This window comes from Salvelinus sp. IW2-2015, linkage group LG15, assembly GCF_002910315.2.
Source record: "Salvelinus sp. IW2-2015 linkage group LG15, ASM291031v2, whole genome shotgun sequence".
In the NCBI taxonomy this organism is placed as follows: domain Eukaryota; kingdom Metazoa; phylum Chordata; class Actinopteri; order Salmoniformes; family Salmonidae; genus Salvelinus; species Salvelinus sp. IW2-2015.
In genome coordinates this window covers 39,619,563-39,647,512 of record NC_036855.1, presented here as the reverse complement: position 1 = coordinate 39,647,512, position 27,950 = coordinate 39,619,563, and the positions used below count along the sequence as shown (strand labels likewise).

Below are 27,950 nucleotides of genomic sequence, written 5' to 3'. Positions count from 1 at the left end.
GCATTCAGGCCAAAATGAGTATGTGCGTTTTACTGAGAAGTGGCTTCCTCCTGGAAGGTTCTCCCACCTCCACAGATGAACTCTGGAGCTCTGTCAGTGACCATTGGGTTCTTGTTCACCTCCCTGACCAAGGCCCTTCTCCCCCGATTGCTCAGTTTGGCCAGGCAGGCAGCTCTTAGGAAGAGTCTTGCTGGCTCCAGACATCTTCCATTTAAGAATGATGGAGGCCAAGGAGTTCTTTGGGACCTTCAATGATGCAGAATTTTTTTTGTACCCTTCCCCAGATCTGTTCCTCGACACACTCCTGTCTCAGAGCTCTACAGAAAATTCCTTCCACCTCATGGCTTGGTTTTTGCTCTGACATGCACTGTCAACTGTGGGACCTTATATAGACAAGTGTGTGCCTTTCCAAATCAATTAAATGTACCACAGGTAAATCCAATCAAGATGTAGAAACATCAAGGATGATCAATGGAAACAGGATGAACCTGAGCTCAATTTCTGGTCTCATAGCAAAGGGTCTGAATACTTGTGTAAATAAGGTATGTTTCTTTTTTTAAATAAAATTACAAACAATTCTAAAAATCTTTTCACTTCGTCATTATTGGGTATTGTTTGTAGATTTGTCAACTCAAAGGCAATAACATCTTTAATAAATGGAACGCACAAAAATGTACAAATAGAAATTATTACGTTTCATCTTCCCATGTGCAAATAGAGTCCAGCCAAGTCCGATAGCTATTCCACGAGTGAATTACTCATCTAATGTCAATATCACAGATACAAAATTAAAACCTCAAGTCAATTCAATACATAATTTTTTTATAAGCAATAAAAAGGTTAATATAAACAGGAGCAAAAAAACTATAAACAGACAATTTACCAGATGAAAAGACAATATGAAAATGTGTCCATTTCCCCCTCCACGTATTGATGGTGCAGTTCAGACAAGCTTCACTCTTAGAAAACATGGCATGATTCCGGCTGAACGGCAGATCAAGGAAACTGTTACAGAAATATGTTAAGTGTAGAAAGAAATGTAAATCCTATCCATCAGCTTTGAGCCCCTATGCACTTGTGTAGATCTAAGCGGAGTGGATAGTGTAAGCAAAATGGAAATAATTCAGAAGTCTCTCAGGCATGGTGGAGATATTACAAAATGTGTTATACCTGGGATATCCATTCCTTTCAGCTCTACACAAAGCCTACATGCTATTTGTAACAGGGCTTGAATCATGACAATAGAACAAAAACCTAGGTAAAATGGTTTCCACCTGTGCTGGAAGATCACCCCAAAAAATAAAAAATAAATAAAAATGGACAGAATGCTTGGTTACAGTCTTGCTCTTCCCTTCAAGTGGTCCTGATTGGTTGCAACTAGGGATGCAAGATAGATCTGTGAGCATATCGGAAATCGGACGATATTAACTAAAAATGCCAACAACTAGCTAGTAGTCAGTTAGCTTGGACATAAGCCAGCCTCAGCCCGGTAAATTCCTGCCAGTCTGCACATCACGATATCAACCCAGAGCATATCGGACTGCTTTTCTCTACCACATCTCCGGAATCCTACTACAAGCTCTGAACCTTTACACCGGATCATCACAGCTAGCTAGCTGCTATCCGAGTGGCTACTCCTGGCTAACGTCTCTGTACCGAAGCAAGTACCAGTTAGCCTGGAGCTAGGCCCAACTCCAGGCTAGCTGAAGAGATCCATCAGCCAATTCCTGGGCTTCAATACCTGCCAATTGGCCTGGCCCCCTTTACTGCCGACACGGAGCACCGCCGTTCCATCYTGACTGATCTGCCGACGACACCGTCCGAGGGGGTTTCTACAGGCTCTTGCGTTGCGACGTCCCCCGCAGGCCCTACTGCTTGCCCCAGCCTGCTAGCTGTCTGAATCGCCATGTCTCCAGCTCGCCTAGCTACTCACTGGACCCTATGATCACTCAGCTACACATGCCTCTCCCTAATGTCAATATGCCTTGTCTACTGACGTTTTGGTTAGTGATTGTCTTATTTCACTGTAGAGCCTCCAGCCCAGCTCAATATGCCTTATCTAGTCCTTTTGTCCCACACCCAACACATGCGGTGACCTCACCTGGCTTAAATGGTGCCTCTAGAGACAAAACCTCTCACTTCCTCACTCAATGCCTAGGTTTATCTACACTGTACGTACATCCTACCATACCCTTGTCTGTACATTATGCCTTGAATCTATTCTTCCGTGCCCAGAAATCTGCTCCTCTTACTCTCTGTTTTGAATGCACTAGACGACCAGTTATTATTGCCTTTAGCCGTACTCTTATCCTACTCCTCCTCTATTCCTCTGGTGATGTAGAGCTTAACCCAGGCCCTGCAGCCCCCAGCATCACTCCCATTCCCCAGGCGCTCTCATTTGTTGACTTCTGTAACCGTAAAAGCCTTGGTTTCATGCATGTTAACATTAGAAGCCTCCTCCCTAAGTTTTTTCTTCTTCACTGCTTTAGCACACTCCGCCAACCCAGATGTCCTAGCCTTGTCGGAATCCTGGTTTAGGAAGGCCACCAAAAAATACTGAAATTTCCATCCCTAACTATAACATTTCCCGACAAGATAGAACTGCCAAAGGGGGCGGAGTTGCAATCTACTGCAGAAATAGCCTGCAGAGTTCTGTCATACTATCCAGGTCTGTGCCCAAACAAATCGTGCTTCTACTTTAAAAATCCAACTTTCCAGAAACAAGTCTCTCACCGTTGCCTCTTGTTATAGACCCACTTCAGCCCAGAGCTGTGCCCTGGACACCATATGTGAATAGATCGCCKCCATCTATCTTCAGAGTTCGTACTGTTAGGTAACCTAAACTCGGACATGCTTAACACCACGGRGGTCCTACAATCTAAGCTAGATGCCCTCAATCTCACACAAATTATCAAGGAACCTACCAGGTACAACCCTAAATCCGTACCCATGGGCACCCTCTTAGATATCATCCTGACCAACTCGCCCTCTAAATACACCTCTGCTGTCTTCAACCAGGATCTCAGCGTTAACTGCCTCATTGCCTGCGTACGTAATGGGTCCGCTGTCAAACGACCACCCCTCAACACTGTCAAACGCTCCATAAAACACTTCAGCCAGCATGACTTTCTAATCGACTTGGCCCAGGTATCCTGGAAGGATATTGACCTCATCCCATCAGTTGAAGATGACAAGTTGCACTTTAAAAGTGCTTTCCTCACCATCTTAAATAAGCATGCCCCATTCAAAAACAATTTGAACTAAGAACAGATATAGCCCTTGGTTCACTCCAGACTTGACTGCCCTTGACCAGCACAAAAACATCCTGTGGCGTTCTGCATTAGCGTCGAATAGTCAGGAACCAATATACTCAGTCAGTTAGGAAAGCTAAGGATAGGTTTTTCAAACAGAAATTTGCATCCTGTAGCACTAATTCCAAAAACACTTTACAGTGTTTTGGGACACTAAAGTCCATGGAGAATAAGAGCACCTCCTCCTTGCTGCCCACTGCACTGAGGATAGGAAACACTGTCACCGTAGAAAAATCTAAGATAATCGAGAATTTCAATAAGCACTTTTCTACAGCAGGCCATGCTTTCCAACTGGCTACCCCTACCCCGGCCAACATCTCAGCACTTCCTGCAGCAACTTGCCCAAACCCCCGCTTCTCCTTCACCCAAATCCACACAGCTCATGTTCTGAAAGAACTGCAAAATCTGGATCCCTACAAATCAGCTGGGCTAGACAATCTGGACACTAAAATTATCAGCCGAAATTGTTGCAACCCCTATTACTAGCCTATTCAACCTCTTTCGTATCGTCTGAGATCCCCAAAGATTGGAAGGCTGCCTTTTAAAAGCGGGAGACACTCTAGACCCAAACTGTTATAGACCTATATACATCCTGCCCTGCCTTTCTAAAATCTTCGAAAGCCAAGTTAAGTTAACAGATCACCGACCATTTCGAATCCCACCGTACCTTCTCCACTATGCAATCTGGTTTCTGGTGCACTTCAGCCACGCCCAAGGACCTCAACCACGCTAAAGGTCTAAAACAGCCATCGATAAAAGACAGTACTGTGCAGCCGTCTTCATCAACCTGGCCAAGGCTTTCGACTCTGTCAATCACCGCATTCGTATCGGCAGACTCAATAGCCTTGGCTTCTCAAATGACTGCCTCGCCTGGTTCACCAACTACTTCTCAGATAGAGTTCAGTGTGTCAAATCGGAGGGCCTGTTGCCCGGACCTCTGGCAGTCTCTATGGGGGTGCCACAGGGTTCAATTCTCGGGGCGACTTTTTCTCTGTATATGTCAAAGTCATCGCTCTTCTTGCTAGTGATTCTCTGATCCACCTCTACACAGACGACACCATTCTGTATACATTCGGCGCTTCTTTAGACACTGTGCTGACAAAACTCCAAAAGAGCTTCAACGCCATACAACACTCCTTCCGTGGACTTCAACCGATTTCTGCCCGCACCCTCCCTCCCGACTAGCATCACTATTCTGGACGGTTCTGACTTAGAATATGTGGACAACTACAAATACCTAAGTGTCTGGTTAGACTGTAAACTCTCCTTCCAGACTCACATTAAGCATCTCCAATCCAAAATMAAATCTAGAATCGGCTTCCTATTTCGCAACAAAGCCYCCTTCACTCATGCTGCCAAAAATACCCTTGTAAAACTATCCTACCGATCCTTGACTTCGGTGCTGTCATTTACAAAATAGCCCCCAACACTCTACTCAGCAAACTGGATGTCGTCTATCAGTGCCATCTGTTTTGTCACCACCCACTTCTGCGACCTGTATGCTCTCGTTGGCTGGCCCTCGCTACAAATTCGTCACCAAACCCACTGGATCCAGGTCATCTATAAGTCTTTGCTAGGTAAAGCCCCACCTTACCTCAGCTCACTGGTCACCATAGCAACACCCACCCGTAGCACACGCTCCAGCAGGTATATTGCACTAGTCATCCCCAAAGCCAACACCTCCTTTGGCCACCTTTCCTTCCAGTTCTCTGCTYCCAATGACTGGAACGAATTGCAAAAATCCCTGAAGCCCTATATCTCCCTCTCTAACTTTAAGCATCAGCTGTCAGAGCAGCTTACCGATCACTGTACCTGTACACAGCCAATCTGTAAATAGCACATCCAACTACATCATCCCCATATTATTACTTACCCTCTTGCACCCCAGTATCTCTACTTGCACATTCATAATATCCATCACTCCAGTGTTAATCCTAAAATGTAAATATTTCACCTCTATGGCTTATTTATTGCCTTTACCGCCCTACTCTTCTACATATGCACACTGTACATTAGAAAAATCTATGTGTTATTGACTGTACGTTTATGTCTAACTGTTGTGTTTGTCGCACTGCTTTGCTATAACTTGGTGTGTGTGTGTAACCTTTAACTAGGCAAGTCAGTTAAGAACAAATTCTTATTTACAATGACGCCKTACCCCGGAGACACTGTCAATTGTGCACCGCCCTATGGGACTCCCAATCATTGCCAGATGTAATACAGCCTGGATTCGAACCAGGGACTGTAGTGACACCACTTGCACTGAGATATAGTGCCTTAGACCACTGCGCCCATGTGCGTGTTAACTATTTAACTGTACTAGAATGCTTAAAAGGCAGCATTTTTTTTAAATATCGGGTATCGGTTTATTTGGCAAGGAAAATATTGATATTGGACAAAAATGTTATATCGGTGCATCCCTAGTTGAAACATCAGGAAGTCATTGAGGAAACTTCCTCAGGCACACAGTAGGACGGGGATCAACATGAGGGAAGCCACATACTTTACTTAGAAAAAGGGATAGAACGAGGAAGATGCTATAGAGATGGATGGAGAAACAGAAGAAAGAGGCATGTGTTCTATGCCGCCGACCGCCGTCGGATGACAAACGCTCCTCTCTGCAGTTGTCCGAGGTAGATCCTCATCTTTGTGCTGTCACTGGTCTTCCTCACCCAGATCTGTGAGGGGAAAACAGAACAAATAACTCATTAGCTCTCCGGCAATAAGAAAGAGCATCTGTAGGGGGGAAAATCACAAGTTCAGTGGATGAAAAAGCAGCAAAAATCAAAATGTCACAATTCCTAACATTCCACAGCATTTTAAGTCATGCAGTCTAAGATTCCTAAACTGTAGAAGACATACGACTAAACTGCATAGCTGTGTAGCCTGGCACCAGATCAGTTTGTGCCGTCGTGCAAACTACACTGAACAAAAATAAAAACGCAACATGAAACAATTTCAAAGATTTTACTGTGTTACAGTTCATAAGGGACAATCTGTCAATTTCAATAAATTAGGCCCTGATCTATGGATTTCATATGACTGGGAATACAGATATGCATGTGGGTCACAGATACCTTAAATGTAGGGCCGTGGATCCAAAAAACAGTCAGAATCTGGTGTGACCAGCTCTTGCCTCATGCAACATCTCCTTCAAATAGAGTTGATCAGGCTGTTGATCGAGGCCTGTGGAATGTTGTCCCGCTCCTCTTCAATGGCTGTGCTTAGTTGCTGGATATTGGCGGTAACTGCTGTTGTACATCGATCCAGAGCATCCCAAACATGCTCAACGGGTGACATGTCTGGTGAGTATGCAGGCCATGGAAGAACTGGGACATTTTCAGCTTCCAGGAATTGTGTACAGACCCTTGCGACATGGGGCTGTACATTTTATGCTGAAACATGAGGTGATGGCGGAGGATGAATGGCACGACATGGGCCTCAGGATCTCGTCACAGTATCTCTGTGCATTAAAATTGCCATTGATAAAATGCTATTCTGTTCATTGTCTGTAGCTTATGCCTGGACATACCATAACCATGGGCACTCTGTTCACGTTGTTGACATCAGGAAACCTCTCACCCACACAACGCCATACAAGCTGTCTGCCACCTGCCCGGTACAGTTGAACCGGGATTCATCGTGAAGAACACACTTCCCCAGCATGCCAGTGGCCATCGAAGGTGAGCATTTGCCCACTGAAGTATTTTAGGTCAAGACCCTGGTGAGGACGACGAATACGCAGATGAGCTTCACTGAGACGGTTCGTGCAGAAATTATTTGGTTTTGCAAACCCACAGTTTTATCAGCTGTCCGGATGGCTGGTCTCAGACCATCCCGCAGGTGAAGAAGCCAAATGTGGAGGTCCTGGGCTAACATGGTTACAAATGGTCTACGGTTGTGAGGCCGGTTGTACATACTGCCAAACTTTCTAAAATGACATTGGAGGTGGCTTATGGTAGAGAAATTAACATTACATTCTCTGGCAACAACTCTGGTGGACATTCCTGAAGTCAGCATGACAATTGCACACACCCTTAAAAGTTGAGACATCTGTACCATTGTGTTCTGTGACAAAACTGCACATTTTAGAGAGGCTTTTCATTGTCCCCAGCAAAAGGTGCATCTGTAATGATTGTGCTGTTTAATCAGCTTCTTGATATGCCACACCTGTCATATGGATGGATTATCTTGGCAAAGGAGAAATGCTCACTAACAGAGATGTTAACAAATTTGTAAACAAAGTTTGAGAGAAATAAGCTTTTAGTGAGTATGGAACATTTCTGGGATCTTTTATTTCAGCTCATAAAACATGGGACTAACACTTTACATGTTGCGTTTATATTTTTGTTCAGTGTAGTATGCAATGACTAAAGACAGCACAAATATCTTAGACCAGGCTAGTGGCGATAAGGGTCTGACACCCACCTCGTTTGTTCCCACAGAGCTGATGACACAGCTGATCTTGGTATTCTCTTTGGACTCCAGGTAGATGGCTTGGCCCTTATGGTACCTGACAGGGTCAAGACAAGAACAAAACTACATGAGCCAAAAAACATTAGCAATTAAACACTTCTCATGCTGGAAATGAATGTATGATCATTATCTTACCTTGTCGTCAATAGCCATTTCAGACATTTCTAAGCAGTGTCCTTAAAAAACACGGATATTTAAATTAAAACGGCAAAATATTTAAATGTAGTTCCTCTAATGTTTAATCGACTGACATTGAGTGAGGGGGTAAGAGCAGGGATCAGTCCATTCAGGTAAGAATGTCATACAGTACCAGTCAAAGGTTTGGACACCTACTCATTCAAGGGTTTTTCCTTTATTATTACTATTTTCTACATTATAGAATAATAGTGACGTCATCAAAACATATGGAATCATGTAGTAACCAGAAAAGTGTTAAAAATAAAATATATTTTGTTGAATATTCTTCAAAGTAACCACCCTTTGCCTTGATGACAGCTTTGCACACTTGGCATTCTCACAACCAGCTTCACCTGGAATGCTTTTCCAACAGTCTTGAAGAAGTACCCACATATGCTGAGCGCTTGTTGGCTGCTTTTCCGCCACTCCGCGGTCCTACTCATCTCAATTCGGCTGAGGTCGGGTGATTGTGGAGGCCACGTCATCTGATGCTGCCCTCCATCACTCCTTCTTGGGCAAATATCCCTTACACAGCCTGGAGGTGTGTTGGGTCATTGTCCTGTTGAAAAACAAATGATAGTGGTACTAAGCACAAACCAGATGGGATGGCGTATAGCTACAGAATGCTGTGGTAGCCATGCTGGTTAAGTGTGCCTTGAATTCTAAATAAATCACAGTGTCACCAGCAAAGCACCATCAGACCTCCGCCATGCTTCACGGTGGGAACCACACATGTGGAGATCATCCGCTCACCTACTCTGCTTCTCACAATAACACAGTAGTTGGAACCAAAAATGTCAAATTTGGACTCAGACCAAAGGACAGCTTTACACCGGTCTAATGTCCATTGCTCGTGTTTCTTGGCCCAAGCAAGTCTCTTCTTATTGGTGACCTTTAGTAGTGGTTTCTTTGCAGCAACTCAACCATGAAGGCCTGATTCATTCAGTCTCCACTGAACAGTTGAGATGTGTCTGTTAATTGAACTCTGACACACTTATTTGAGCTGCAATTTCTGAGGCTGGTAACTAATGAACATATCCTCTGCAGCAGAGTTAACGCTGGGTCTTCCTTTCCTGTGGCGGTCCTCACGAGAGCCAGTTTCAATCATAGAGCTTGGTTTTTGCAACTGCACTTGAAGAAACTTTAAAAAGTTGCAATTTTTCAGATTGACTGACCATGTCTTAAAGTAATGGACTGTCGTTTCGTTTTGCTTATTTAAGCTGTTCTTGCCCAAATACGGACTTAAGTCTTTTACCAAACAGGGCTGTCACAACACAATTGATTGGCTCAAACACACTAAGTAAACAAATTCCACAAATTAACTTAAGGCACACCTGTTGAATGAAATGCATTCTAGGTGACTACCTCATGAAGTTGGTTGAGAATTCCAAGTGTGTGCAAAGCTGTCAAGGCAAACGGTGGCTACTTTGAAGAATCTCAAATATACACTGCTCAAAAAAATAAAGGGAACACTTAAACAACACAATGTAACTCCAAGTCAATCACACTTCTGTGAAATCAAACTGTCCACTTAGGAAGCAACACTGATTGACAATACATTTCACATGCTGTTGTGCAAATGGAATAGACAAAAGGTGGAAATTATAGGCAATTAGCAAGACACCCCCAATAAAGGAGTGATTCTGCAGGTGGTGACCACAGACCACTTCTCAGTTCCTATGCTTCCTGGCTGATGTTTTGGTCACTTTTGAATGCTGGCGGTGCTCTCACTCAAGTGGTAGCATGAGACGGAGTCTACAACCCACACAAGTGGCTCAGGTAGTGCAGCTCATCCAGGATGGCACATCAATGCGAGCTGTGGCAAGAAGGTTTGCTGTGTCTGTCAGCGTAGTGTCCAGAGCATGGAGGCGCTACCAGGAGACAGGCCAGTACATCAGGAGACGTGGAGGAGGCCGTAGGAGGGCAACACCCCAGCAGCAGGACCGCTACCTCCGCCTTTGAGCAGGAGGAGCACTGCCAGAGCCCTGCAAAATGACCTCCAGCAGGCCACAAATGTGCATGTGTCTGCTCAAACGGTCAGAAACAGACTCCATGAGGGTGGTATGAGGGCCCGACGTCCACAGGTGGGGGTTGTGCTTACAGCCCAACACCGTGCAGGACGTTTGGCATTTGCCAGAGAACACCAAGACTGGCAAATTCGCCACTGGCGCCCTTGTCTCTTATACACATCTAGATGTGTATAAGAGACAGACACCGTGCAGGACGTTTGGCATTTGCCAGAGAACACCAAGACTGGCAAATTCGCCACTGGCGCCCTGTGCTCTTCACAGATGAAAGCAGGTTCACACTGAGCACATGAGCACATGTGACAGACGTGACAGAGTCTGGAGACGCCGTGGAGAACGTTCTGCTGCCTGCAACATCCTCCAGCATGATTGGTTTGGCGGTGGGTCAGTCATGGTGTGGGGTGGCATTTCTTTGTGGGGCCGCACAGCCCTCCATGTGCTCGCCAGAGGTAGCCTGACTGCCATTAGGTACCGAGATGAGATCCTCAGASCCCTTGTGAGACCATATGCTGACACATGCACATTTGTGGCCTGGAAGTCAGGAAGCATAGGAACTGAGAAGTGGTCTGTGGTCACCACCTGCAGAACCACTCCTTTATTGGGGGTGTCTTGCTAATTGCCTATAATTCCCACCTGTTGTCTATTCCATTTGCACAACAGCATGTGAAATTTATTGTCAATCAGTGTTGCTTCCTAAGTAGACAGTTTGATTTCACAGAAGTGTGATTGACTTGGAGTTACATTGTGTTGTTTAAGTGTTCCCTTAATTTTTTTGAGCAGTGTATTTTGATTTGTTTAACACTTTCTTGGTTACTACTTTATTCCATGTGTTATTTCATAGTTTTGATGTCTTCACTATTATTCTACAATGTAGAAAATAGTAAAAATAAAGAAAAACCCTGGAATGAGTAGGTGTGTCCAAACACACACTATCTATTTAATGTAATTTTAAAGGCAATCTAACAGAATCTGCTTCTCCCGTATGACAGCCAGCCAGGTAATCTTGGATTATKATATACTCTGTCTGGGGAGAGTCATCCTGAGGTAAGAGCAGTAGCAGGTGGAACAGACTAAACAGACAGTAATCACTTTGAAAGGAGTAGATGTGGATAGTACATTTCCCCATGGACGTGGTATATCCAGTACCCTCACCAAAGCCATATAGTTTCACGGTTAACAACAGAGTGAGACTGATAGCAGCCAGCACTACTTAGTGGTCCATCACCTGAGCCCCCTCTCATTTCAAAATGTATCAGAGGCTACATGAGTCATGGAAAAGGAACACATTTTAAATTTCCACACTTCAAAAGGAATTATTCATTGACGTTTGATGTCCTATGCAGGGAGCGCTAGACTCTCCCTCTCTACCCAAGGGGCCTAAGAGAACAGATTATCCAAGTAAAGCCAACATTCAGTCGTTTCTGTCAGAATGGCCAAAGCCATGTTCTAGCCCCATGATAGTGAAATGTAAATCCATGGTGGCACATGACCAACATTCCCACCATTCATTGATAGTAAGACATAACCATTCTCTACTGACCAGAGGGCAGATAATGCATCTTAAGTATTTCGTAGTTAAGATCTTGTTTGAAAAACCTTTGCAGACATGCCAGAAACACAGCCAGTAAGGGCTACAGTTCCTGTTGTATAGTATTTATAAGGGTGTGTGGCCATCTAGTGGCTAATAAAAGTCAACTGCATCATGGATTAAAAACTCAATATTCTATAATAATATACCAGTTTAGTAGATCACGTTTTGCCCTATTTTTTTGGTTTTTAAACCGTGTTAAACCACAACAGCTGTCAATAAAAAGGACCACAGTGGAACTAAGTTTGACTTCATCAACCTAAATGAAAATTCCCTTTTTCTTCTGTTTTTAAAATAGTCTAATAAAACAAATTAAAGTGAAGATAAACAGAGGCCATTGTGATCGAACAAGCTTCGCATGCATTTACATTAAATTAAAAGCAGTCTCAGATTGCCGCTGGTCCCTTTTAATAGGGGCGGCAGGTAGCCTAGTGGTTAGATTGTTGGACCAGTAACCGAAAGGTTGCTAGATCGAATCCCCGAACTGACAAGGGTTCTGCCTGAACAAGGCAGTTAACCCACTGTTCATAGGAAGTCTTTGTAAATAAGAATTTGTTCTTAACCGACTTGCCTAGTTAAATAAAAAAATATTTAAAAAATAAATAGCCGGGCATCTGGCACACATTTCACTGCAATTACATGGCGTGAGAATGGTGCTGAAGCTCAAATCAGGGGTGCATGATAGGCAGCCAAGTCTGATTTTGATGGATTTGTTATTACAATGTTTATACTGTCACAATAAACAGTGTGGTAGTATTGAGTTTCTAAATTGTTTTAAGCAAAAGCTGTGTGCATTAAGGAAATAGATGCCTGGCTAAAATAGAAGCCTGTCTCTAATAACCGCTGTTGTGTTCAGTGATTGAAAAAAGTGAAAAAAACTACTGGGCTATTAATAGAAGTTTTACAGTATGTATGTACAGTGCATTCAGAAAGTATTCAGAGCCCTTCACATTTTCCAAATGTTCTGATGTTACAGCCTTATTCTAAAATTGATTGAAGACATTTCATTCCCTCATTACCCACTTCCGGGTTGGAGCGAGCGGTCGCATTCGCACTTCGGTCCGCAGGTAGTATAACTTTTCATTACATTTCATTATAGTACAACGGTTTGATTTGTCTAATCTTAGCAATTTCTTCTTAGCTAGCTACATAGCCGTCTTTGTATCAAAGATAATTGCGTAATTATCGTATTTCGTCGTCCTAACGTAGTCTACACTGCTATCTGCCCAGCAGCTAGCCAGCTAGCAAACGTCCACCGTCTACCGAATAGCAGCACTGTAGAAACTATTACACTCAACTGAACGACTTGATTAGTGTAGTGTTAGCTAGCTACATAGTTGTCTTTGCTGTCTTCGTATCCAAGATAATTGTGTAGTTTAGAGTGTGTAGTTTTAGAGTGATTATCTTAATTTACCGAGGTTAGCTAGCCAGCTATTTGTCGTCCTTAACGTAGGACACTGCTAGCTAGCCAACAGCTAGCCAACGTCTACCGAATAGAACTTCCGCACTCAACAACCCGGTCGCATTCCGCTTCGCTCCACAGGTAGTATCACATTTTCATTTCATTTCATTACAGTACAACGGTTTGATTTGTTTGATCGTAGCTAGCTACATAGCTAGCTACATAGCCGTCTTTGTATCAAAGATAATTGTGTAGTCTAGAGCGATTTTCTAGGTTAGCTAGCCAGCTATTGTCGTTCTTTTAACGCAACGTAACGTAATCAACACTGCTGCAGCCAGCTAGACCCTACCCGAATAGCAGCACTGTAGAAACATATACACTCAACGAACGACTTGATAGTAGTGTCAACAACGCAGCCACTGCCAGCTAGCCTACAAAGCAACAACGCAGCCACTGCCAGCTAGCCTACTTCAGCAGTACTGTATCATTTTAATCATTTTAGTCAATAAGATTCTTGCTACGTAAGCTTAACTTTTGAACATTCGAGACGTGTAGTCCACTTGTCATTCCAATCTCCTTTGCATTAGCGTAGCCTCTTCTGTAGCCTGTCAACTATGTGTCTGTCTATCCCTTGTCTCTCCTCTCTGCACAACCATACAAACGCTCCACACCGCGTGGCGCGGCCACCCTAATCTGGTGGTCCCAGCGCCACGACCCACGTGGAGTTCCAGGTCTCCGGTAGCCTCTGGAACTGCCGATCTGCGGCCAACAAGGCAGAGTTCATCTCAGCCTATGCCTCCCCTCAGTCCCTCGCTTCTTGGCACTGACGGAAACATGGATCACCACAGATAACACTGCTACTCCTACTGCCCTCTCTTCGTCCGCCCACGTGTTCTCGCACACCCCGAGAGCTTCTGGTCAGCGGGGTGGTGGCACCGGGATCCTCATCTCTCCCAAGTGGTCATTCTCTCTTTCTCCCCTTACCCATCTGTCTATCGCCTCCTTTGAATTCCATGCTGTCCACAGTTACCAGCCCTCTTCAAGCTTAACATCCTTATCATTTATCGCCCTCCAGGTTCCCTCGGAGAGTTCATCAATGAGCTTGATGCCTTGATAAGCTCCTTCCTGAGGACGGCTCACCTCTCACAGTTCTGGGCGACTTTAACCTCCCACGTCTACCTTTGACTCATTCCTCTCTCCTCCTCCTTTCCACTCCTCTCCTCTTTTTGACCTCACCCTCTCACCTTCCCCCTACTCACAAGGCAGGCAATACGCTCGACCTCATCTTTACTAGATGCTGTTCTTCCACTAACCTCATTGCAACTCCCCTCCAAGTCTCCGACCACTACCTTGTACCTTTTCCCTCTCGCTCTCATCCAACACTTCCCACACTGCCCCTACTCGGATGGTATCGCGCCGTCCCAACCTTCGCTCTCTCTCCCCCGCTACTCTCTCCTCTTCCATCCTATCATCTCTTCCCTCTGCTCAAACCTTCTCCAACCTATCTCCTGATTCTGCCTCCTCAACCCTCCTCTCCTCCCTTTCTGCATCCTTTGACTCTCTATGTCCCTATCCTCCAGGCCGGCTCGGTCCTCCCCTCCCGCTCCGTGGCTCGACGACTCATTGCGAGCTCACAGAACAGGGCTCCGGGCAGCCGAGCGAGAATGAGAAAACTCGCCTCCTGCCGACCTGGCATCCTTTCACTCCCCCTCTCTACATTTTCCTCTTCTGTCTCTGCTGCTAAAGGCACTTCTACCACTCTAAATTCCAAGCATCTGCCTCTAACCCTAGGAAGCTCTTTGCCACCTTCTCCTCCCTCCTGAATCCTCCTCCTCCCCCTCCCCCCCCTCCTCCCTCTCTGCAGATGACTTCGTCAACCATTTTGAAAAGAAGGTCGACGACATCCGATCCTCGTTTTGCTAAGTCAAACACACCGCTGGTTCTGCTCACACTGCCCTACCCTGTTCTCTGACCTCTTTCTCCCCTCTCTCTCCAGATGAAATCTCGCGTCTTGTGGACGGCGGCCGCCCCAACAACCTGCCCGCTTGACCTATCCCCTCCTCTCTTCTCCAGACCATTCCGGAGACCTTCTCCCTTACCTCACCTCCCTCATCAACTCATCCCTGACCGCTGGCTACGTCCCTTCCGTCTTCAAGAGAGCGAGAGTGTCACCCCTTCTGAAAAAACCTACACTCGATCCCTCGATGTCAACAACTACAGACCAGTATCCCTTCTTTCTTTTCTCTCCAAAAACTCTTGAACGTGCCGTCCTTGGCAGCTCTCCCGCTATCTCTCTCAGAATGACCTTCTTGATCCAATCAAGTCAGGTTTCAAGACTAGTCATTCAACCTGAGACTGCTCTTCTCTGTATCACGGAGGCGCTCCGCACTGCTAAAACTAACTCTCTCTCCTCTGCTCTCATCCTTCTAGACCTATCGGCTGCCTTCGATACTGTGAACCATCAGGTCCTCTCTCCGCCTCTCCGAGTTGGGCATCTCCGGCGCGGCCACGCTTGGATTGCGTTCCTACCTGACAGGTCGCTCCTACCAGGTGGCGTGGCGAGAATCTGTCTCCTCACCACGTGCTCTCACCACGGTGTCCCCCAGGGCTCTGTTCTAGGCCCTCTCCTATTCTCGCTATAACACAAGTCACTTGGCTCTGTCATAACCTCACATGGTCTCTCCTATCATTGCTATGCAGACGACACACAATTAATCTTCTCCTTTCCCCCTTCTGATGACCAGGTGCGAATCGCATCTCTGCATGTCTGCAGACATATCAGTGTGGATGACGGATCACCACCTCAAGCTTAACCTCGGCAAGACGGAGCTGCTCTTCCTCCCGGGGAAGGACTGCCCGTTCCATGATCTCGCCATCACGGTTGACAACTCCATTGTGTCCCCTCCCAGAGCGCTAAGAACCTTGGCGTGATCCTGGACAACACCCTGTCGTCTCAACTAACATCAAGGCGGTGGCCCGTTCCTGTAGGTTTCATGCTCTACAACATCCGCAGATGACGACCCTGCCTCACACAGGAGCAAGCGGCGCAGGTCCTAATCCAGGCACTTTGTCATCTCCCGTCTGGATTACTGCAACTCGCTGTTGGCTGGGCTCCCTGCCTGTGCCAATTAAACCCCTACAACTCATCCAGAACGCCGCAGCCCGTCTGGGTTCAACCTTCCCAAGTTCTCTCACGTCACCCCGCTTCCTCCGCTCTCTCCACTGGCTTCCAGTTGAAGCTCGCGTCGCTACAAGACCATGGTGCTTGCCTACGGAGCTGTGAGGGGAACGGCACCTCAGTACCTCCAGGCTCTGATCAGGCCCTACACCCAAACAAGGGCACTGCGTTCATCCACCTCTGGCCTGCTCGCCTCCCTACCACTGAGGAATTACAGTTCCCGCTCAGCCCAGTCAAAACTGTTCGCTGCTCTGGCCCCCCAATGGTGAACAAACTCCCTCACGACGCCAGGACAGCGGAGTCAATCACCACCTTCCGGAGACACCTGAAACCCCACCTCTTTAAGGAATACCTAGGATAGGATAAAGTAATCCTCTACCCCCCCCCCCCTTAAAAGATTTAGATGCACTATTGTAAAGTGGCTGTTCCACTGGATGTCATAAGGTGAATGCACCAATTTGTAAGTCGCTCTGGATAAGAGCGTCTGCTAAATGACTTAAATGTAAATGTAAATGTCATCAATCTACACACAATACCCCATAATGACAAAGACAAAACACGTTTTTTTATTTTTAGCAAATGTATTAAATATATAAAAAAAATACCTTTACTATTCAGACCCTTTGCCATGAGACTCAAAATTGAGCTCAGGTGCATCCTGTTTCCATTGAACATCCTTGAGATGTTTCTATAACTTGATTGGAGTCCACCTGTGGTAAATTCAATTGATTGGACATGATTTGGAAATACACATACCGGTCTACATATTGTCCCACAGCTGTCAGAGCAAAGACCAAGCCATGAGGTTGAAGGAATTGTACTTAGAGCGCCGAGACAGGATTGTGTCAAGGCACAGATCTGGGGAAGGGCACCAAAACATTTCTGCAGCAATGAAGGTCCTCAAGAACACCGTGGCCTCCATCATTCCTAAATGGAAGAAATTTGGAACCACCTAGGCTCTTGCTAGAGCTGGCCGCCCAACCAAACTAAGCAATCGGAAGAAAAGGGCCTTGGTCATGGAGGTGACCAAGAACACGATGGTCACTCTGACAGAGCTCCAGAGTTCCTCTGTGGAGATGGGAGAACCTTCCAGAAGGACAACCATCTCCGCAGCACTCCACTAATCCGGCATTTATGGTAGAGTGGCCAGACGGAAGCCACTCCTCAATAAAAGGCAAATGACAGCCGCTTAGTTTGCCAAAAGACACCTAAAGGCCTCAGACCATGAGAAACAAGATTCTCTGGTCTGATGAAACCAAGATTTAACTCTTTGGCCTTAATGCCAAGCTTCACGTCTGGCAGAAACCTGGCACCATCACTACGGTGAAGCATGGTGGTGGCAGCATCATGCTGTGGGGATGTTTTTCAGCAGCAGGGACTGGGAGACTAGTCAGGATCGAGGGAAAGATGAACAGAGCAGAGAGATCCTTGATGAAAACCTGCTCCAGAGCACTCAGGACCTCAGACTGGGGGGGAAGGTTCACCTTTCAACAGGACAACAACCCTAAGCACACAGCCAAGACAACACAGAAGTGGCTTCTGGACAAGTCTCTGAAGGTCCTTGAGTGGCCGAACCAGAGCGCAAACTTGAACCGGATCGAACATCTCTGGAGAGATCTGTTTTTGCTTTGTCATTATGGGGTATTGTGTGTAGATTTGGGGGGGGGGAACTTAATCCATTTTAAAAGAAGGCTGTAACGTAACAAAATGTGGAAAAAGTCAAGGGGTCTGAATACTTTCCAAATGCACTGTATGTACCATCTCTTGTCATAGTAGAGCTTTCCTTCTTCGATGCGGGCTTCATAGCGCTGTGAAGGGGCCTCTACTGGAGTGGTGGGCATATGGTCTGGAGAAGACGGAGACACTGGGGGYGAAAACATGGCATGAGAACAAAACAAAAAATCTGTCTAGTCATTTGAATGTAAATAGTTAACTTACTATAACGCGGCCTGGGCAGGTTTTTATATTTAACAATGGTATCTAAAATGAATATAATATTTTCTGAYCTAAAATCCTTTAATTACTTGATGTATTTTTTTCTAATTTTAGCTGAATAGGTCTTTAGACTAACTGAAACAATCATAAGAGTAGTAAAACCTGGGCGCTTGGGGGACTTCAGCTGCTTGTTCAGTGTTCGCAGATCTTCCATTATCTGTTCGTCTGTTAGTAAATAGTTTAACTGAGGTGTGCCTAGTTAAGGACAACTCATATCATAATAAAATCACAATTTGTACCCAGATACTCCAAATAATATTTCTGTAAATAACAATATCTGTTATAACATCTGTGCAAATTAGAAATGGGAAGTGTACTGTAACTAAAAATCAGTAAAGACCAGATTGTTATTGAAGACAGATGGATTCTGCACAGCGCATAGCTCGGGTCAACCCTTATATAAACAAGCAGAGAGTTGTAAAGGATATCAGGTGCAGGTTTCCTCCGTTTGTCTGGAATGGGGACTGGATCGTTGGGCCTCCTCCTCAACTTCCGGGTCATGATGGGTTTCACCTCCATAGAATCTAGAGGGAAACAAACCATGAGCTCACTGCAGCTGACACTCAAAGAAATAACTAAAACAGATTAAATGTATATCAGTATATTGATAACTATATGTAATGTATTCTCAGTACGTAAAGTTACATGACCTTACAGGTTTTAATAACATTACTGCACAGTAACAAGATCATCAGCTGAGTGATTAGCATGAAATATGCTAATTTTGAGTAAGCGAACACAATGCATCTAAGACTAGGCCAATTTAACTGGCACCCATGTTAATACCAAGGCTCTGAGATCTGAGATGGGCTTAAAAGCTTTCCCTCTCATCTCTAAAACACTTCCACTGCATGAACAGAAATAAATTAGCCTACAGTCTTCTTCCTCAAGTTTTTTTCTCTTTCTCTCATTCTTTTTAATCCCCACATGGGGGGGAGATTTCTCTGTTATCTTTATCTTTTTCAGTGATTCTCCTACCGCCGGTCAACTCCATTGTTAATTTCTCATTCTCTATCATCTTCTTCTTCTCCTCCAGCTCAGCAATTAAATTTTCCTTCAGCTCAACCTTCTTATCGTCAAACTCCTTCACCGCTGCTTTTTTCTCTTTGATGTGGTTCCTCTCCACCTGTTCCGTCTGTGAAAGACGGAAAAAGAGAGGCGGAGAGGCCCGGGGATGTTCACTGTGTCAAAAGGACATCATGGCAAGCTAATTATTCAATGGAATTACAATGTTAAGTAATAATATCAAACATGTCTTACCTCGAGTTGGAGGAAGAGATCTGTAGGAAACAGACAACACAATGGTAACGCTCATGTTGACTGAAGCATCAGTTACTCCCTGTCTGTCACATTGACTTGTCACAAAACCTGCACATCCTTGGGTGAGTACAAGATCAAATGATAAAGAATATGGTCTCTACACGTGGAAAACAACTACTGAAACACCCATCTAGTTCAAAAACAGTGCACAGTGATCTTACCAGCATTGCGAAGTCTCTCTTTATATTGCTGGTCCAGCTTCTTCATTCTCTTCTGGTACTCCTGAAGTGTTCCTGCAGGGATGAGAAAACAGCATGTAACGTCCATATTCAACCAATTTTTGCAAGGAACAACACTACCTCTGAGGTGTCATCGTAACAGTTGTGTAAAATTATAAAGGTCTGCTAAGCTCCTACTTCAGCATTTTGAGGGATTTATGACATTGCTAATCAAATATTGTTATTACAGTGAGGATGATTAATAGATTATAGGATAGGCCAAATTAATAAATAAGAACAGCTCGAGCCTATTTCTGTAGCGTGAGGCAGCTTGATGTACAAATATACCCCATGGACAGGATACTAGTCTATCACAGGGCTTTGCCGCCAATCTCTCCCCTTGATGCCGAGTYCCAAGAAGAGATGCATCGGGTCCCATTTTTACAGTCTTGGTTATGACTCAGCTGGGACTCAAACTCCCAACCTTCCAATCTCAGGGCGGACACTAACCACAAGGCCAGTGAGTCGGTTGAATTCATAAATTAAAGGGCTCCCGAGAAAGGCAGCGGTCTAAGGCACTGCATCTCAGTGGTAGAGGCTTCACTACAGACCCTGGTTCGATTCCAGGCTATATCACAACCGGCCGTGATTGTGCGCCACTCTATGGGACTCCCAATCGGCCCAGCGTCTTCCAAGTTTGGCAGGGGTAGGGCGTCATTGTAAATAAGAACTTGTTCTTAACAGACTTGCCTAGTTAAATAAAAAATAGAATAAAATAAATGCAGTGAGGATAATTAGAAACAGTGATATTACCTTRTTGGAGTTGCGTCAACTGCATTTTCAATGATGCCAACTTGTCTTTGTACATCCTGCAACAAAACAAACATGATTATCACAACCAACTACTGTATCTGTACATTTAGTCCTTCAAGATCGGGCTACATTTTGAACATCCCATTTTGGTCCATGTCCTCATCTATTCCAGGGCTCTCCAACCCTGTTCCTGTACAGCTACCTCCTGTAGGTTCTCTCCTACCCCAGTTGTAACTAACCTGATTCAGCTTTTCAACAAGCGAATTATTAGAATCAAGTGCGCTACATTAGAGTTGGAGTGAAAGACGGTAGCGCTCCAGGAACAGGGTRGGAGAGCCCTGATTAATCTATCCAGCGTAACCATGCATTTTGGGGAAAACTCACTGTTCTTTAATTTCCACATAGTCATCCTCGTTGTGTTTCGCTAGGTCAGTTTCACTGGCGTCTTCAGTGTCTGAAAAAGGGCAAAAAAGCCTTATGTCAGTTATTAAAGTATACTAGCTATACACTTTAGGTTTAAGGTACCAAATTAGGCAACATCATATGGCATGCCAAGACTACATTTTCAGAACACGTTGGTCAATCCCATTCCCAAATCAATGATATTAATACTTTTAGGACATGCGTTCCTCCATAAAAAGACAGGAAATCGTAGTAACGTTAGACGAGTAAAAACATTTGCACTCAGTAAAGTTACCATTATTTGCTTCACCCATGACTCGGTTACCAGCCATTTGTTTAAACTTACATAAACATATACCAAAACACAGACAAACGAGGTGCGGAGGCTGATAAAAGCACAGGTTTCCCCCCACTGATGCATTTAAATATAGCTTGGGTAGCTAAGTTAGTTTAGGATAAACTAGGGAGTTTGCTACCTAACTGACTTAGCAGGCTACTACCGTCACAAGCAAAGTGGTAAACTAGCACGCTAGACATTCGGCGAACAGGCTGGCTCGTTTGTATCAACAACTTCTCGTTGAAACGTCGCAGAAAGAAATGTACCACGGCAGAAAGCTATCGACTCATGTAATTAGTCGTTTCTCATTTGACCATCCAACTAATTCTCAATAGCGAACTGTTTACCTTGAGTGCCGAACGTTTGCCGCATGTTGACTTGCTAACACAGTTGCTATTGCGTAGCTGGGAGACTAAGTTCCAGGCGTGCGGTGTGATGTGGCAAGCTAACGTTAACTAGCTTAGCAACGACTCACTCAGAAGACTTGGATAGCTAGCTAATTAAGCGAGTTTCTTAGATTCAATCTCGTGAGCTTGACCTATGTTTTGCCGAACGTTACGTGACATTACCTACCTAACTACCCTGACTAGCTCGGTAGTCAACTAGCTAACGTTGGTTGCCTAGCTACTGAGCTTGCCAGCGCAAAGGTTATGCCGGTTACCTGTCAGCGGATTGTACTGTAACGTTAGCTAGATATCTACTAGTCGACAAAATTACGCTAGCTAGACAGTTTAAAATGGATGACCTTACCTTTGATAAAACAACTATCCATCAAAGTCAGTTAACATTGTTGGCTAGCGTCATTGCTGAAAATTTTAATGAGCWTGGCCGGGCCTCAATCTAACTATCCAACCACCTTCATCGACATGCAAGGATAATTACAAAAATAAAACACGTTTCATATACTTCACACCAAGAACGTGTCAGAACAGGCCAATCAAATAAATCATAGGTGGTAAAGCCGGCGTTTCTTGCCACATGTCAAATGTTCTAACGTTACTGAGAATTAATGCATGCCCTGACTTGTTCCTAACTTTACTAATATTTTAACATTAAATGAGCCAGATGGCAGAATTGAGACTCCGGTGCACGTGGGTAACAAGATGAACGCTTTCTGCGTTAACTTAAGCAATCTGTCCACCACCAGACCAGAACACGGTTTGCTGTAACGTTAACTCGTTAGAAGACTTACAACCAGGCTTGGATGCAAACCATGAAAGTTGAAAAATACATTAACTCCTCCCCCTGACAGGTAGCTTTCTTGCCAGCTGCTACTAACGTTACTCCTCGTGTGAACCAGAATATGGCGTTTAACAGGAGAATCGCCATATTCAACGTCTCCTGTAAATCCTGCCTGATTCTGGTTCACTCGTCGTGGTGCCAGATCCCCCACGAATCGGAATCCTGTGTTGTAGTGATGGGTCGTTCGCGAACGAGTCAGCTCTAGAGCCGGCTCTGGTAGGTGAACGTTGGGAGCCGTCTCGCATATCAGAAGAGCAGAATCTATTTATACAAATATAAACAAATGAAGATATGAATAATCAAAAGATTTTAATGAATGTAATTAACTAATTCAAAGAACGAAAAAAAGAAATAAAATAGGCCTAAATGCTCAAACGCACACATATTCGTTCTGACCGTCTGCTCAGACTAACAGCCTCACCTGTTGTTCCTGTCAAATCAGACACAGTGTCAACCAATGAACCAAAGATGCGTGAGGGAGGGCCGAGCCAACTCACTCAGTCACACACTTAGCAGCCGAGGAGAGAGAGGAAGGACAGCTGTGAAAATGAGTCGGAAGCACAGTAGCATTTGGATGCATTTTAATAATGTAGACAATGTTAGAGCAGTGTATAATTTGACAAAACGAAATCTCATAAAGCCAGTTCTACGCACAACCTACACCCGCATATGCGAACTGTGCACCCAACTGTGAAGCTAACTGTAGCGGAGCTTCGAGAAACTAGCGAGCATGCTAGTGATGGAGCCAGCACCTCCACACGTGGAGATGTATCCACTCAGTCAAGTAGGCCTACTCTGCAACCCACAGCAACTCAGTCTTCTATGGACCGGTTTATGGCAAAGTCTGTCTGTAGCAAAACAAAGCCAAATTGATAATGCATTGGCTAAAATGATTGCCACCGATTTCCAACCATTTTCGATCGTGGAGGACCGAGGTTTTGTAATTGTGTACATTGGATATAGACTATTGCTATAAWTTCTAAGCAGGAAACCGTTTCAAAATCACTTATTCCACAACTGTACGAGAGCACACAGGCTTCAGTACGGGAAGGAGTCCAAAAAGTTACTGCAGTTTGCCTTACCACTGACTGCTGGACATCAAGGGTAACCACTTCTTACATGTCGGTTACATGTCACTTCATTGAAGATTTTTCGATGTCTAGCTGTCTTCTGGACTGCTTTGAGTTCAGTGACAGACACCTCAGAGAACTTGGCAGAGGAACAGTTGAGTGGCCAGAGAATGGCAAGTAGATGAAAAAGTAGTCTGTTGTGTTAGCGACAATGCAGCTAACATAACCAAAGCCATGAAAATGTTTAAATGGACCCATCATCCATGTCTTGCCCACACAATCAACCTGATTGTAAGAGATGCTCTGAAGGTGATGAAGCCCACTGTGGACAAAGTGAAAGCAGCTCTGGAATACTTCCACAGGAGCACAGTAGGTGCTGAAAAACTAAAGTCTACACAACGCCAGATGGGGATACCTGAGCTGAGGCCTAAACAAGACTGCACTACAAGGTGGAATTCAACAATTGTATATGTTTAAGTGGTTTCTTGAGTCAAAGGATGCCATCATCTCTACCCTGGCCATTGTCAATGCACCTGTTGATGCTCTGACCCAAGAGGAATGGGAGGTGGTGGAGGAGGTGTGCAGATGCCTGGAACCCTTTGAGCAGGTCACTGTGGAGAGGTACAGTAAGCAATTATTACTACATCATTATTTAATCCAGTATTATATATGTATATGAGCAGTAGATGAGAATGTAGTATCAGTAGACAAAACATGAACCTGAACTAATAAGTTAATGTTCTCTCTTTTCAGCTATGCGACAGCCTCAAAAATGATACTCCTGTGTAAGGGTCTGCAGCGAATCACAGCCAGCAGCTAGAGAGAAGCAAATGTAACCACAGGACATGCGACAGAGTTGATGGACACCTTATGTTCATCAATGGACAGAAAGTTCCACAGAATGGAATATAATCACYTGCTATCAGAAACCGCTGCACTTGACCCCAGGTTTAAGAAGGTAGCCTTCAGTGATGCCAGAGCGATTGAGGAGGCTCTTCAAAGAATAACCTCAGCAGCAGGGAGGGACAGCCCCAGCAGTCAGTTGGCTCAGGCACCAGGGCAACAGGAAGAAGAGGGAGCAGAAGCACCAGAAGTAGTGCCACAAACATCTGCTGTTTGGATGCTGTTTGACGAGAGCGCAACTGGGGATACAGCATGAAGGAATCCCTCAGCAGATGCCATAATGGAGGTCCGATCCTATTTGGAGGAGCCCCTCCAAAGGTCTGCAGATTCTCTGAGCTGGTGGAAGAACAAGGCCTCTGTCTACCCACGGCTTACTAATAAGGTCATGACAGGGAGACTGCAATAGTGACCACATCTGTTCCCTCCGAGAGGGTCTTCTCAAAAACAGGACAAATAATTACTAAGAGAAGAAACCGCATCAGACCCTCAAGTGAGGCAGCTTGCATTTCTGAATGCAAATCTCTCATAAAAGCAAAATATGGTCAGCATTGCTGTGTGCTGCTGGTTATAACATGGCACTAATGAAGAGAGAGAAGAGGGACCAGTTTAATGTTTTAAGTGGGATGCTGCAGTTTTGCACATTATTTATTTTTCTTTGATATGGTGCAATATTCTATTATTATGTTCAGATGGTATTCATTTTGAATGGTTAGATTTATATGCACTTTGTTTATATACATTAAAAGTTATACTTTAAAAGCAAATGTTTAGTAGCATTTTTTTTCATAACAAACCAATGCATTATTAAATAGATTGGTTAAGGTAGAATATGATTATATTTAATAATTTAATTAGAATTGTTTTAACACCAATTATAGTCAAACTATTTGACTTGGAAAAAAATACAAAACATATTTTTTTAAAGAGCCGTTTGGGAGCCAAAAGAGCCGACTCACTGAAAAGAGCCTCAATGCCCATCACTACTGTGTTGTTGTTGATTAAGCTGGCCAGTCATCTTTTTTTGTTTCATATTTTTTCTATTAAGTAACAAAACAAGTACAATCACAGAAATATACAAACAAGAGTACATAAACCTAACAGACAGGGGTGTTACATATCGAGATACATTTTCAATTTGTCAAATTGTCAAAAAGGTTTATGATAGGAATTGCTTTTTGTTTTTTACACTTACTGATAGAATTTAAATGTCATTTTGAAATTTTCTTAGACAAATGTGAAGAGGGGTTTGTTCTCCGCCCACTTCATTTCATGGAGAAATTATCTGCCATGAAAAATAAACAACTGAACAATTAAAAGTTAAATCAGGGTCCATATCATTTGGATCAAATTAAAACATAATATCAGAGTCTTTCAAATGAACATTAATAGTAGCTAGTTTCTTTTAAAATAAAATATTTTAACTCAAACCAAAATCTTCTGACATAAGAACAATCCCAAAATAAATGGTACACGTTATCAATGGCTATTTTGAAACTGTATAATAAAGGTCTTTACAGGGTAGATTCTTTGAATTAGTTTGTATGATACTTCTTTCACCTTTTTAGATACAGTATTTCCCAGACAACAAGAATTTGTTCCAGTTCACTTGTCCTAGGGCTGCATTCCAGTATATTCTAGCAGAGGGAATAGTAATATCTTGAGAGTTTTCTTTTATACACGTTATTACATTTATAGTTTAAAATGTCAATTCCTTCTAGCCGTACTGAGGCTACAAAATCCTCAACAGTAGCACTTGGAGTACTGTTATATTCTCATAAAAGAGCACCTTTAGGGAGAGCTCTAACAACTATTTGAAACTCCTCAGGATTTGTGTGTTCTCATGAATTCTGGATAATCATATAGTTGTCCATCATTATTCAATCATTGTTTAACCCAGATAATGCMGTTGTCAAGCCAGTTATACAAAAACAAGTCTTTGTTTTTCCATCTTATGTCTTTATTATTCCAGATTGTATATCTATGTGGGGGAAAATTGTGTTTTTACATGAGGTTCCAAGTTAGAAGTACTTGTTTATGAAAGTTAGCAAACTTAATAGAGATCTTACCCACATCAAAGTTGCATTTGGGCAAGAATTCTATACCACCAATCTGTTGGAATATTACATTTGGGACTAAATTCCAAATGCAATCCTTATTTCTTAAATAGTTTTGTATCCACTTTAACTTAGATTATAGGTTTTAAAATCCAGAGCATTCCTCACTCCCTCAGAGAGGTACACCAACCTTGACAGACCTTCAGATTTTGACAAAAGTACACGTCCAGATAAAGAAAGATCTCTTAATAACCAGCAGTTAAATCTCTTTACAATTTTCTCTACAATAGGAGATAAATGTAAGTTGTCCCTTTCTTTCTGCTCGTTGCTAACTTTAATACGAAGATATGTGATCACATATTTTTCAAGGATATTACATAATGAGTTTAAGTCACATTTTTTCAACGCAAATATTTCACATTTCCTAATATTCAGGGATAAACCAGATACATGTGAGAAGGCATTAATACATTCATTAGCTTTCCTGACTTCATTATGTTCTTWAAAAAAATGTGGTGTCGTCAGCAAATTGTGAATATTCTCTCTTTAGCTTGTATCTGAATACCCCTAAAACTATACATATTGATATTTTGCCATAACTTGTGACCCCAAAATATAAAAATTGGGCATCCTTGTTTAATTCCGTGCCTAATCTCTGTGAAGGTCAATGGGATAATTTAACAGAGCTGTTACTATTATTGTAAAGTGTCTTAATTACACTTTGAAAATAGACCAAACACCCAAAATCGAAGTCTCAAAAAGAAAATGTTCAAAAGCCTTGTAAAAGTGTACAAATAAAGTAAAGCTATCTTCCATAATGTGTGGTTAGCTAACGTTAGTTAGTTAACTAGGGTACTGTAGCTATCGTTACGACATCGTTGCCCAAGCTAACGTCAGCTCAAACGTACTGCCTTTACAGTTCAATGGGGATGAGTTTATAAAAATAAAATGTTAATATAATATTTAAAAAATCTAACGTTAATGTTCCTTAGTAAATATAACAAGTGTAACGCGTTAGCCAGCTAAAGCTAACTAATGCGTTACTGAACCTAGCTAGTTTAGCTAACGTTACCTTCTTCCGAGTCTATTCCCCTGAAGCTTCGATCATCGTCCTCGTCCACACTATCAAGTTCTTCTTCATCATTGTAATAATCTACCATCGGTGATAATAAAGTCGAAGCCATATGATGGCTAGCTAGTAAAATTGTAAACAAACGTTAGATAAACAATCGATTTGAATTGCTGTACAGAACAAAACAGCGCTTACGTCTGTTAAGACCCCAATATATGGGAGATGGCCGCCAACGCGCCTGACCAAAATCTCAAATTCACAAAACTAAATATATACTTCTTGGGGGTGATTTTATCACACCGTTGTGGATAAAACATGCACTAATTGAATCATGTATACGTTAAATAGCCGTTTTCCTTATAACTGCACCTGATGTGTGTTGTCTAAGTAGGCATTTACGAGGTCAGTCCTCGTGCAGAGCGCCA

At 43.6% G+C, this 27,950-nt stretch overlaps 1 protein-coding gene across 6 annotated transcripts; it reads right to left on the bottom strand.

The window, feature by feature from the left end:
- Nucleotides 1–631: 631 nt before the first annotated feature.
- On the bottom strand, nt 632–27,950 carry suds3 (SDS3 homolog, SIN3A corepressor complex component). Of its 6 annotated transcripts, XM_024003237.2 has the most exons (12): nt 22,848–22,917; nt 22,377–22,687; nt 20,830–20,899; nt 20,446–20,501; nt 19,636–19,707; nt 19,415–19,434; nt 19,133–19,289; nt 18,583–18,678; nt 18,257–18,343; nt 17,918–18,023; nt 7,740–7,824; nt 632–5,989 (listed from the first exon to the last, which is right to left on the bottom strand). In XM_024003237.2, exons 4-12 carry the CDS (start codon nt 20,498–20,500, stop codon nt 5,891–5,893), a joined length of 777 nt encoding a protein of 258 aa, XP_023859005.1. In that variant the 5' UTR covers nt 20,501; nt 20,830–20,899; nt 22,377–22,687; nt 22,848–22,917; the 3' UTR covers nt 632–5,890. The 6 variants fall into 6 exon arrangements, 4 of the variants coding, with proteins under 4 accessions (XP_023859005.1, XP_023859001.1, XP_023859004.1 ...); XM_024003233.2 differs by lacking the exons at nt 22,377–22,687; nt 22,848–22,917 and adding an exon at nt 27,526–27,949; XM_024003236.2 differs by lacking the exons at nt 22,377–22,687; nt 22,848–22,917 and adding an exon at nt 21,935–22,376.